General features: G+C 31.1%; 3 protein-coding genes across 5 annotated transcripts in view; all 3 read left to right on the forward strand.

Moving 5' to 3' along the window:
- Positions 1–13,088, forward strand: part of LOC146538968 (uncharacterized) — a 52,758-nt gene that overhangs the window by 10,241 nt on the left and 29,429 nt on the right. The window contains exons 1-4 of one of the 3 annotated variants that reach the window (XM_085185616.1): positions 609–714; positions 1,091–1,267; positions 1,980–2,144; positions 2,990–3,071. The exons of 1 other annotated variant lie outside the window; for it this stretch is intronic. In XM_085185616.1, the coding sequence (XP_085041742.1) occupies positions 673–714; positions 1,091–1,267; positions 1,980–2,126 (366 nt within the window). In that variant the 5' untranslated portion in view covers positions 609–672 and the 3' untranslated portion in view covers positions 2,127–2,144; positions 2,990–3,071. Of the gene's footprint in view, positions 1–608; positions 715–1,090; positions 1,268–1,979; positions 2,145–2,989; positions 3,072–13,088 lie in introns of those variants that run through there. One more of the 3 variants, XM_085185617.1, reaches the window with a different exon arrangement.
- LOC146538971 (uncharacterized) lies at positions 3,325–6,612 on the forward strand. Its single transcript, XM_085185261.1, has 4 exons — positions 3,325–3,388; positions 5,351–5,527; positions 6,115–6,279; positions 6,542–6,612. The coding sequence occupies exons 1-3, from the start codon at positions 3,347–3,349 to the stop codon at positions 6,259–6,261; spliced, it is 366 nt and encodes a 121-aa protein (XP_085041387.1). The 5' UTR covers positions 3,325–3,346; the 3' UTR covers positions 6,262–6,279; positions 6,542–6,612.
- Positions 6,916–9,424, forward strand: LOC146538972 (uncharacterized). The gene is made up of 4 exons (XM_085185738.1): positions 6,916–6,981; positions 7,347–7,547; positions 7,915–8,079; positions 9,331–9,424. Exons 1-3 carry the CDS (start codon positions 6,940–6,942, stop codon positions 8,059–8,061), a joined length of 390 nt encoding a protein of 129 aa, XP_085041864.1. The 5' UTR covers positions 6,916–6,939; the 3' UTR covers positions 8,062–8,079; positions 9,331–9,424.

A 13,088-nucleotide genomic window follows, 5' to 3' on the forward strand; every position in this document is an offset into this window, starting at 1 on the left:
TGTAAGTCAAGCAAGTTTTCTATACTCTTTACCACATCTTGTCTCTTCATTGACAAACTATTTCCATGTAACAGTACAATAGTACTATGCTCATTTACATTCATGGACGCAATTTTGTTAATATTAAACTGGTAACTGGCTCCAGGCATTAAATTCATTCGAAAAATCATGTCAAAGTCAAAACCTATAGGGTCCCGTAGACAGTTATGAGATTTAGTGCGAAGCGAGAACTTAAGTAGAAAAAATCATTATGAACAAAAATTTGTACTTATTACAAGCCGCGTATTCATTATATATTATAGTAAAACAATTAATTTTATACATGAGTGCATATGCAAATTAAAGTTTACTTACTTTTATAAATTATACGCCTCCCGTTGACCTATATAATATAATATAATTCTTGGTACGGAATCTTCAATAAGCGAGTCCAACTCACATTTGACCGAGCTTTTTTATTAATTATCTCATGTTTGAGCTACTTTTTTTGTCCTTGCAAAATATACCTATTAGCTAACTAATAAATAGGTAGAGTTAACACTTTTCACAGCCCTATAATAAATATGCAATTAGCATAAATCGTATTATGTGCTAGAAGTATATAAAGTCAACTTATACCTATTTTCCGGATCAGTCGAGCTCTTACAGAACGACCACTATTAAACACCAATAATGGCTGTGGGCAACTTCATATTTGCTGTTCTAACAGCATTGGTAAGTTGGATTGTGATTTATTTATGTTCTCTGCCGATATTATTATCTTCTGTCGATGTTCTCAATTTTCTGTCTATGTTCCATCAAATCCTGTGGTATCTTCTTTTCTGAACAATATAAAATTTCTTTTATATTTTTGAAATAATAATTATAGTTTAAATCATGTAAAAAGTTTGTAACGTACACAAATGGTAGATTTGGATACATACTGACTTTGATATTTCTTTGTTGTTTCATTTGATATTTAAAATTCAAACACAAATAAGCTTTATGAATTATTTATTTCCATAAATAATTCAAGCTTTGTAGCATTTCTAATTTTATATTTAAAATATATATAAAACTTTTTAAATAATAAATTAATCTCATAATTCAGGTGGCTATAAATTTTATTTTTGCTGAAGAAAATCCGTTAGAACTAGGCGATTTCGCTTACGATCAAGTAGATGGAAACGACCATGGACCACCAAACAAAGTAAATGATAACGAAAAACAGCCAGAAGGAAGAGAGATTTTGAGACCAGGATTGACTAAGTCGTGTAACTTGACACGGGTATGTCTTCACTACATTCTATTCAACAGGTCAACGGGAACTAATAAAAGTTGACAAACAACACTTAAAATTTGACAAACTACGTTTGCGCATGTTGAAACTTGACTTAATCTGTACTCTAAGGTATTATTAGGTCTCAATATTTGATATTAATTTTAGCTTGATATCTTGTCGAGATCTTGAGATAAATTGTTAGACATACGAACAATACAGCTATACACCTTCTGTTTTTTTTTTTATTTTTAGGTACGGAACCGTAAAAAATATGATAATCTGTTACTTAATCTGTTATAAAAATTATTATCACAAATTAATTGTTATATTTTTGTCCAATCGATCCGTTTCTTATTTACCTATTACACTCAACTTAATAGAAAAATCAGCTTCATCCTGTATTCCGCATACAGCAGGGTAGGCAGAGGGAACCTAGTGTTATGACAGTCCTGTCCCCACTTTCCGTCACTTTTTTTAGAGTCATTGTTGTGACGGAACTCAACTCCAGGCTTTTGCCTTGGTGGAAGAAATTAAAATATTAGGAAATAATAAATTCCTTCGAGTGGGAACGAACCCACAATCTTCGCGTTACCACCGTACCCATGCGCCCCTTGCGCAACGATGACTTCAACATTCAAGTTAAATATTATTAATCTGCTTGTAATTAAAACAACTCCTGTTTATTTGTCATATTATTTATCAATTTTTAAACTTATAGGGCCCCGACTACTGTGTCAGTTGTAGAAAAGCGGTTCACTGCATTTCTGCTACTTTAGGAATTGTCACCAGCTGCAACGATCATCTACGTTACTGCAATAAAGGAAAATGCTCAGCCACCCGTGACAGTGAATGCAAAATTGGCTAAATAATTTTGGATATAATGGTAATTCTCCTTTGAATTTCTCTTCATTCTTTGACCTAATTATGATATTAATGCTTAATTCTAATTGTATCCTTTTAAAATAAATAAATGCAAAATAGAACTAAATAGAAAATTTAATTGCGTGATATTCACAAAATATGAAATGCACACTATTTGGCTTAGAATCCATTACCACTTCGGTAATATATTTTTTATTAGATTTATATTTTTATTTCTCTGCTTTGGTGTCGAAGCAAGGCACAGCTTTAAATTCCGCCACTCAACACGCAATGCCTCCAGAATTCGGCGGAAAATGTGAAACAGAGTGTCTTAACACGAGGTACCCTCTGCCTACCCTGCTGTATGCGGGATATAGCGTGTAGCTGAAAAAAAACTGTACGTACAGTACATTAAAATTGTATACATAGAAAATCCCACGTTAAATAAATTTTAAAAATACATAAAAAATTTCGGAAAAGCATTTCTTTGTCTATATTTTGTCTGTTTTTCATGCCATAATAAAACGGGGATAGATAATTTAATAATTTACATTGCTATTTATCAACAAGTGCATATTTCTGTTCCTGGAAAATAAAGTGAAAGTAAGCACTCTCTGGCTAATTATACATGAAAAAAGAAGATAAAAATTTGTCGATATTAAATAAATTTATACGACATTACCGACAGACAAAAAAAAACTTTAACCTACATATGACGATGAATATTTATTCATTTACTGATTTTAGTTAATTTCAGTTAGTGCAATAAAATAGTTCTTGTGGTGTGAAAGTTATATCGCCATTTTTACTTTTCATGCGTAGAGTTCATAATTCATAACATTTCTTAATTATTTTGTTCTCTTTCAGGAAACTTGGAACAGGATTAAATATTTTCAATGTATTATAATATATCTATTTAATATGGTACTGTAATAAATATTATCACGTCTCATTTCTTTTAATTGTCCTCTTTCCTATATTGTATAAAAATAATCCATCACTTTCCACAGTTTTTTTTATTAATATTATCTCATGTTTGAGCTACTTTAGTTTTCCTTGCAAAATATACCTATTAGCCAACTAATAAATAGGTAGAGTTAACAGTTTTCACAGCCCTATAATAAATATACAATTAGCATAAATCGTATTATGTGCTAGAAGTATATAAAGTCAACTTGTAACTATTTTCCGGATCAGTCGAACTCTTACAGAACGACACCAATAATGGCTGTGGGCAACGTAATATTTGCTGTTCTAATAGCCCTGGTAAGATGGATTGTGATTTATTTTATCTTCTGTAGATGTTGTTAATTTTCCGTCTATGTTGCATCGAATCCTGTGATATGTTCTTTTCTAAACAATATAAAATTTCTCTTATATTTTTGAAATAATAATTATAGTTCAGGTCACGTACAAAGTACCCGCAAATGGTAGATTTGGACACATACTAACTTTGATATTTCTTTATCATTTCATTTGATATTTAAAAATCAAACGAAAATAAGTTATGGGTCATAATCAGAAAAGTGCACATTTTCGAATTCGTAACGTAACTGATAAGTAACAACACTGATAATGTTTGTTACGAAACTGATGATATAAGGCATTATACACAACAAAATAAGGATATTATATGAATAAAATATTGTTTTTTTTATTTAATGAGACACAGATTAAAATTTTAAAGATTCAATCGTTGAATTAACAGATTATAAATGTAAGAAGAAAACATAACAAACTGACAATATTAACAATATAATAATGCTAGTTAGTAACGTAATAAACTTATATTTCTAGTTAGAGATCACAAAGTTAATTAAATCCACTTTAAAATATATCAAAATTTGAGTCGTTATCACAGGAATTAAGTTTAATTCTTTGTGAGTGTTTATTCCGCATATCTTCATATTTAATAGGATTGGTCTTTTTAAGACGTTCTCTATATCTTTTATGTATTTCAGCACTTGACATAGGAGCCATGACGCTTACTGAAAATACAAAAATATTTATCAAAAAATAATAATCACAAAATCACAACTAATTTCAGGCAGAATAAAAAATATTTTTAACTAAATCGGTTCAGCTGTTTCTGAGATTAGCGTGCACAAACACATAGACAAACAAGCAAACAAGCAAAAAACTTAAAAATCATTATTTTTGGTTACTTTACTTTATGAAAAGTCACTAATAGTTTTTTTCATATGCCAGCAATTTTTTTTTCTTATATACATATCTTCCATATACAAGCACCGGTTCGATACAATTTTATTATAAACATATATAAGAAAACAGTGGTACCGTAATTGTGAACTAGGCTTCATATTTTCTCAATTTCGTTACGTAACGAAATATAACGAAATTGAGAATGAAATCTGAGAAATTCTAACCCTTTTAAATATTTGCTCATAAGCCACGTGTTGCATCTGCAAGCACTGAAGTTCTTTTTTGAGATTTTGTAAAAAGAAGCAAATAACATAAACAAGAAAACGAAATTATAGAATACTTACCAAAATAAAAGCCGTTTATAACCCTGAGATGTAATTTCATGCATTCCCTCTAAAACATTTGAACCCCTCAACTGCTGCGAGTACACTACTGGTTGTAGCTACGACAGCATTGACTTTTAGAATTATGGTGCCACAACAAAAAATAATATTAAACACCATCCAAAATAATTGCGTTCATAATTTAATTGTACGTTACTAGCCCTGAGTAACAAAAAGACAATATTTTGGGACAAATTTACTTAACTAATATATATTGTTTATTAAATAATGTATCAATAAAAGTAGTTCTATTTAATATTATGCATAAAGTAAAGTAATATAAACATATCTGAAATCAAATAAAACCATAAACATTCGTAACAAATCAATTCTTAAAAAGTAAAGTGGTGAATGGGACATGAAAAATTGTATGGAAGCATTTTGAAAGGTTTTTTGCAACTAACAACAAATACTATTATTTGCCATAATACATTTAAAATATTACAAAAATCTTTAAGTTAATAAATAAATTTATCGTAAATAGCAAAATATTTAAATTATCTTTAAAATTGTATTTTTAAAACGCATTCAAAATAGCGGGACAAGAAAAGACACAAAAAGGACACTTTTTCTGATTATGACCCTTATATGAATTATTTATTTCCATAAGTAATTCAAGCTTTGTAGCATTTCTAATTTTTATATAAAACTTATTAAATAATAATTTAATCTCATAATTCAGGTAGCTGTACATTTTATTTTTGCTGAGGAAAATCCGTTACAACTAGGTGATTTCGCTTACGATCAAGTAGATGGAAACGAAAACCATGAACCAAGCAAAGTAAATAATAACGAAAACCAGCCTGAAGGAAGAGAGACTATGAGACCAGGATTAACTAAATCGTGTAACTTGACACGGGTATGTCTTCGTTACATGTCAACGAGAACTAATAAAAATTAACAAACAACATTTAAAATTTGACAAACTACGTTTGCGCATGTTGAAACTTGGGTTTCCTGTGCTATAAGGGATCGTAGACCTCAATATTTGATATTATATATGATCTTGAGACAAATCGTTGAACAGACGAACAACAAAGTAATCCTATAAACTTTCTGTTTTTTTTTTAATTTCGTTAGTTACGGAACCTTAAAAATGAGGCCATCGTGGTCCAGGGGCGATCCCCACTCAAGGAAATTAAATATTTATTTAAAATTTATATTTCCATTTCTTCGTTCTGTTGTCGAGGCAAAACGAGGCGTTGAAATGCGCCACTCAACACGCAAAGCCTCCAAAATTTGGCGGTGTGTGGGCTATGGAGCGTCTTAACACTAGGTTTTCTCGGCCTACCCTCCTGTGTGCGCAATACAGCGTAAAATTAAAAAAATAAATAAAAAATCCTGAAAAGTATGGTAATCTGAATAATCAGTTACTTTATCTGCTTTAAAAAATATTATCTATATCCTCCTATTTATCATATTATTCAAGAATTTTATAACTTATAGGGCCCCAACTACTGTGTAAGTTGTAGAAAAGCGGTTCACTGCCTTTCTGCTAATATAGGAATTGTTACCAGTTGCTACGATATTCTACGCTACTGCAATGAAGGAAGATGCTCAGCCACCCCTGGCAGTCAATGCAATTCTGGCTAAAATACTTTGGATATAATGGTAATTCTCTTTTGAATTTCTCATCAATCTTTGAACTAATTGTGATATTAATACTTAATTCTAATAGAATCCTTCTAAAACAAATGGCAAACAAGGAAAGTTAACCAGTGACACTGAATGCAAAATATAATTAAATGGATAATTGCAATGCAATAAAATTAATTAAAATTCTTGTGGTTTGAAAGTTACATTGCCATTTTTACTTTTCATACTTTAGAGTTCAAAATTCATAATATTCTTTAATTATTTTGTTCTCTTGCAGGAAACTTGGAACTCGATTAACTATTTTCAATGTTTTATAATATATCTATTTAATATGGTATTGTAATAAATATTATTTACATTTCATTTCTTTTAATTGTCATAAGTTATCATGATGCATCCCGTGCATCCCGTGCATCCCGTGCATCCCGTTACCTACAATCCTGAAATTGACACGGAACCCTCGGTGGGTGAATCCGACTCGCATGTGGTCGAGTTTCCTTACAATAAAATAAACCTATGCGTATAAGCTGACTAATAAATACGTAGAGTTAACACTTTTCACAGCAGTATAATAAATATGCAATTAGCATAAATCGTATTATATGCTAGAAGTATATAAAGTCAACTACTAACTATTTTCCGGATCAGTCGAGCTCTTACAGAACGACACCAATAATGGCTGTGGGCAACGTAATATTTGCTGTTCTAACAGCACTAGTAAGTTGAAGTGATTTATTTTATCTTCTATACCGATATTCTTATTTTATCTTCTGCCGATGTTCTTAATTTTCTGTCTATGTTGCACCGAATTCTGTGATACATTCTTTTCTAAACAATATACAATTTCTCTTATATTTTTGAAATAATAATTATAGTTTAGGTCACGTACAAGGTTTGTAACTCACAAATGGTAGATATGAACACATACTGAATGTGATATTTCTTTGTCGTTTCATTTCATATTTAAATTCAAACGAAAATAAGTTCTATGAATTATTTATTTCCATAAATAATTCAAGCTTAGTAGCATTTCTAATTTCTACACAAAACTTTTTAAATAATAATTTAATCTCATAATTCAGGTAGCTGTAAATTTTATTTTTGCTGAGGCAAATCCGTTAGAACTAGATGATTTCGCTTACGATCAAATAGAAGGAAATGAAAACCATGGGCCACCAAGCAAAGTAAATGATAACGAAAAAAAGCAAGAAGAAACAAACTCTCTTTCATTGGACGCCTCTACTAGAGGAACAGCATTAACTAAGTTTTGTAACGTCACACGGGTATGTCTTTACTACATTCTATTCAATAGGTCAACGGTAACTAATGAAAAATAATAAACAACATTTAAAATTTGACGAACTAAGTTCACGCATATTGAAACTTGACTTTTTCTGTGCTCTAAGGGACCTTAGGACCTCAACGCCAGGCTTTCGCCTTGGTGCCAGAGCGAAGAAATAAAAATATTAAGAAATAATAATACATTCCCTCGAGTGGAGATCGAACTCACAACCTTCGCGTTACAGTCACATCCTTGTGCCCCTTGCGCAACGATGGCTTGAACATTCAAGTTAAATATTATTAATCTTTTTGTATTTAAAATAACTCATATATATTTATGATATTATTTAACAATTTATAAACTTAAAGGGCCCCGACTACTGTATAAGTTGTACCAGAGCGGTTCACTGCCTTTCTGCTAAAAGTGGAATTGTTACCATCTGCTACGATATTCTACCCTACTGCAATAAAGGAGAATGCTCTGACATCCCTGAGAAACAATGCAAATCTGGCTAAATTATTTTGAATATAATGGTAATTCTCTTTTGAATTTCTCATCATTCTTTGAACTTTTGTTTTAATAATACTTAATTCTAATCGTATCTTTGTAAAATAGAACTAAATAGATCATCAAATTCACAAAATATGAAATGCACACTATTTGGGTTAGAATCCATTACCACTTCGGTCTAAATAGTACTAAACTTTAATAGAATAATTTAAAAAAAACAAAACATATGACTCATTTTAATATCGTCGGTTTTTGTATTTTTATATTATTTTTTTACATCTATACTAATATAATAAAGCGGAAGAGTTTGTTTGTTTGTTTGTTTGTTTGTTTGTTTGTTTGTTTGTTTGTTTGAACGCTAAGATCTCTGGATCTACTGGTCTGATTTACATTGTTTTTGTTTTGTATAAAAGCTGCATTCTTCAGAAGTGCTATAGGCTATATAACATTACATTACACATATAAACTAATATATTTTAAAGTACTTTCTAATTTGACATGCAATTTATTCTGCCATGTTAAAAACAACCGTCGCGTCGCTACGCAACCGGTACCGCGACATTTTGATATTCATCCTTATGAAGTTTGATAAATAATTAAGGAGATGTCACTTCGAAATGACCTAGCCTTCGGGCGGCATAGTATGAGTATGACCGACGCGAAAATATTCTTATAGTTTAAGCAGGCGTAGCCGCGTCCGGGTCCACTAGTAATATAATAAAGCGGAAGAGTTTGTTTGTTTGTTTGATTGTTTGTTTGTTTGTTTGTTTGTTTGTTTGTTTGTTTGTTTGTTTGTTTGTTTGAACGCTAAGATCTCTGGATCTACTGGATCGATTTACTTTGTTTTTGTTTTGTATGAAAGCTGTATTCTTCAGAAGTGCTATAGGCTATATAATATTACATTACACATATGTACTAATAAATTAAAATACTTTCTAATTTGACATGCAATTTATTCTGCCATCTTAACAACAACCGTCGTCGCTACGCGACCGCGTTCGTTACCGGGTCATTTTGATATTCATCCTTATGAAAATAAATATAATAGTCACTTTTAGCATTTCATCTAGATTGAAATTATATTTCTATAGAAATTATATTCTTATATTTCAAGCAGGCGTAGCCGCGTCCGGGTCCGCTAGTATTAAATAAACCATGAGTAAACGCTTGGACTTTTCCTTCGCCGAAGTAAAAACGATTAAAGAAATGTCTAATGATTTGTTTGGTATTCTAAAACAAGTTTAATAATTAATTATTAATTTGGTCTTTTTCAGGAAACTTGGAATACGATTAACTATTTTCAATGTATTATAAAATATTTATGTAATATGGTACTGTAATAAATATTATTCATTTCTTTCATTTGCCGTCTTATTTCTTTTAATTGTCCTCTTTCCTATATTGTATAAAAAAATCAATCAAGTGGGAATCGTACTCCCCACCGAGGGTTTCGTGCCAACAGGCCCGCCGAAAGCGGGCATGCACTGCACGCGGGCGGCACGTCCAATGGGCGGCAAATCGATCGACTCATCATATTATTGAAAGACGGCGGCCCACCACGGCAATTGGCACGTGCCAATTTGGGGATTCTAAATCAACGGATAGATTTGTGACTGTGTTTGGCAAAAGGTACAATTTATGGAGTTCTAATTTCCGAGATATTTGCAATTTTATGTATTGGTCGAATTTTGTGAATTGGTCATTTTATTTTTTATTTTCATCAATTATTAACACTGTAGAACATGTTCATAAAATAATTACCCATCAAAGATGTTTATTTGCTACTTTTAGAAGCTCGTAATGTTTAGTACCGAGGGTACTGTACTGTTAAACTCAAAATGTTTTGTCGCTTTGTAGCTCAGGCCGCGTATCAATTTAATTTGTTAAATTATTTTTTCGTCTCAACTGATCATAAATTTTTAACGTTAACGTTCAACGTTCTTTTCAAGCGTTATTTTTTTTGTTTAAATTTTCTTTCTACGTGAAATCAACAGACCTATTGTTAAAAATGATCAGGAGTTATTTTAAAAAATATTTGACTCTTTATTTGTTTGTTTGTCTGTGCGTATGTTATCCCGAATATCACAACTGGTTTAACCTTTTTTAATGCGGGATTAACATATAGGGCTTGTTTTATTACAATCGAATTCGAAACAATCGAAACAATTTATGAATATAAATAAAAAAGTTATGTCAATTTTAATAAAAATAGTTTTCATTGTTTTGTTGTTTGATATTGTTTGTAAATTATTATGTGTATTGTATATATATCGTAGACAAAACTTTTAAAAAATATAATATGATTACAAAATAGACTTAAATTTCAAGATTTAGGATTCCCCAATGTAAAGCGAGATCCTCTCAAGCAGCCACGTAGTGCTTAAAATTTCTCAATGATATAGAGACATTAGTAATTAATATATAATTTATGTTTATCTGCCTGAATTTTAATCTAATAATTAAAGGAGAACCTCTTAATGTGTCGGAATCAGCTATTTTCTTAGGTGTTACTATAGATTCCAAACTCCAGTGGAACGCTCATCTGGAAGCACTTGCAGATAAACTCAGCTCTGCCGCGTTCGCAATTAAGAAAGTAAGACAAATGACGGACGTTGAAACTGCCCGACTAGTCTACTTTAGCTACTTTCATAGTATTTTATCTTATGGAATGCTGCTATGGGGCAGTGCTTCAGATATCAATTCAATATTTATTCTCCAAAAAAGAGCCGTGAGATATATTTGTAATCTAAGAGCTCGAGATTCTCTGCGAGATGTTTTCAAAGATGCAGGTATTATTACACTTGCTTCCCAATTTATATACTATAATATTCTCTTTGTCCGACAAAATATACATTGTCATAGAAAAAATAGCGACAGTCATAAGATAGGAACGAGAAATAAAGATAAGATTGTTACTCCAAGTTTTCGCCTCCAAAAAGTTAATAAATCTTTTATTGGGCTGAGTATACGTGTATATAATAAAATTCCGCAGTGTATTCTTAGTTTGCCACTACCAAAATTTAAAATATCTGTAAAAAAAATTCTAACAAGTAAAGCTTATTACACTGTTCAAGAATATTTAGAGGATAAACATGTATGGAATTAATGTCTATTGAATGTCAGGCAGGACAGCTGCCAGCTAATGTAATAGTAAAATATACCATTGACTTAGAAAAGAGCAACTGTTGAGTTTCTTGCCGGCTCTTCTCAGCAGAACTGCCTTCCGAACCGGTGGTAGCTTTTTGTTGACATGTACATTCGACGATTCAAAAATGCTTTTATAGTTTATTTGAATAAAGAATATTTTGAATTTGAATTTTGAATTTGAATTTGAATTAGCCATATCTGCCGTTCATAGAAAAAAATCATTATAAGCTTATGTCTGTAACTTATGTTTGTTAACTTTATTCGCCGTATCATTAAAACCTAAGTATTTCCGGATCACAATCCTGTACTTGATACAGAACCCTCGGTAGGCGAGTCGGACTCGCACTTGGCCGTTTTTTCTTAAATACACTTAAATAAGCATTCGAATATTTCAAGGGGGTGTAGCCGCCACATAGCACGGTAGGCAGGCGGAACCTTTTCCCCACTTTCTGCCGAATTCTGGAGGCATTGCTTATTGAGTGGCAAAACTAAACGCCGAGCTTTGCCAGAGCGAAGAAATGAAAATATAAACGTAAATAAATATTTCACTTCCTCGAGTGGGGATCGAACCCACAACCTTCGCGTTACAGTCACCCTTTTTGCCTCTGCGCCACGACTGGCCTGAGATATTGATACATGCGACCAATAATGCAGAGACAAGGATCATTTACAATTTTATTATATGTATAGATATCATTCATGGTCCTTGTGTCCTATTCTCTTTTATAAATTCTAAACTATTCATGCGTCACAATCTTACAAATTGTTTTTACTCTATTGTTTTAATACCTCGTACATACGAGTATTATTACTATTATTTTGTTGAATTGTATTATTGTTATATGTATTGTTGTGTATTGTTGTGTATTGTAGACCTACAATAATACGAGTTGTTTTCAGTGTAATATTCCAGAGGTAATATAGTACGTAGATAAATATACATAATTTAAATAAAATATCATATAAGAAAGCACTTTTTTACTTTCATTCTTGCAGTTAATTTAAGACATTATAGTGGTTGTTTAAAAAGGCATAATTTCATATAAATACTAATGCTCTATGAACCCTTGTTAGGTCTTTGAACCGTTTTTTAATAATCACAAACTAATCTAAGCTTTTTTAAGTTGAGATTTATAATACTTAGATATCAGAAGGTATATTTAAAGAGAGTAGCCATGTATGCTAGTCTTTTAAGTTTCATTCGAGGCCCTTAGTTTTCACATCAACTGAATAACTTTTTTTAAGGCATATGCTACTGATATTTCTTTTATGGCACTAGAAAGTTCTTATCAAGTTATTCAACTTTAACTATATGAGATTATAAAGTGTTAGCATAATTTACTTATATTGTATATGGCATTATTTCTAAATATCCTCTTTATATTAATAGGCTGTTAGTAGATTATACTAGGGCCTTCTAAATAAATTTTAAACTATACGTTGCCCAGGCCTAATAATTAATTTTATATTCAAGGTCCAGAATTGACAGTATATTAAACGAGTATGTCAGAGATTTTCTATTCTTAAACAAAATCAAAATCAAATAATTTATTCAAAATAAAATGTTACAAGCTTCATTTTTTGAACATCAAATAAATTACCACCAGTTCATTAAAGTGAATGCCTCACACCTGAGAAGAACGGGCGCAAGAAACTCAACGGACTCATGTCCATCACCAATTTTCATAAAATTGTTAATATTCTTATAACATTTTCAAAAATGTATTGAGATGTAACTGTTAATATAATATTAGTTTTTTTAAATAAATTGATTTAATACTGGCTGCATTATCCCAAAGTAGAACGCCATGTGTAGGACATAATACTATGAAAGTAGCTAAAGTAAACAAGGCGAGCCGTTTCCACGTCAGTTAATAGTCTGATT

This window comes from Heliconius melpomene, chromosome 5 (genome assembly GCF_056956725.1).
Source record: "Heliconius melpomene rosina isolate 202511_hmr_F chromosome 5, ASM5695672v1, whole genome shotgun sequence".
Taxonomy (NCBI): domain Eukaryota; kingdom Metazoa; phylum Arthropoda; class Insecta; order Lepidoptera; family Nymphalidae; genus Heliconius; species Heliconius melpomene.

What these genes read in the sequence shown, in the direction of transcription:
- LOC146538972 (XM_085185738.1), top strand. Translation starts at nt 6,940, where the DNA reads ATGGCTGTGGGCAACGTAATATTTGCTGTTCTAACAGCACTA. An exon ending in TTGCTGTTCTAACAGCACTA is followed by an intron (nt 6,982 to 7,346) that starts GTAAGTTGAAGT and finishes CTCATAATTCAG; the next exon opens with GTAGCTGTAAATTTTATTTT. An exon ending in AGTTTTGTAACGTCACACGG is followed by an intron (nt 7,548 to 7,914) that starts GTATGTCTTTAC and finishes ATAAACTTAAAG; the next exon opens with GGCCCCGACTACTGTATAAG.
- LOC146538971 (XM_085185261.1), top strand. Translation starts at nt 3,347, where the DNA reads ATGGCTGTGGGCAACGTAATATTTGCTGTTCTAATAGCCCTG. An exon ending in TTGCTGTTCTAATAGCCCTG is followed by an intron (nt 3,389 to 5,350) that starts GTAAGATGGATT and finishes CTCATAATTCAG; the next exon opens with GTAGCTGTACATTTTATTTT. An exon ending in AATCGTGTAACTTGACACGG is followed by an intron (nt 5,528 to 6,114) that starts GTATGTCTTCGT and finishes TATAACTTATAG; the next exon opens with GGCCCCAACTACTGTGTAAG.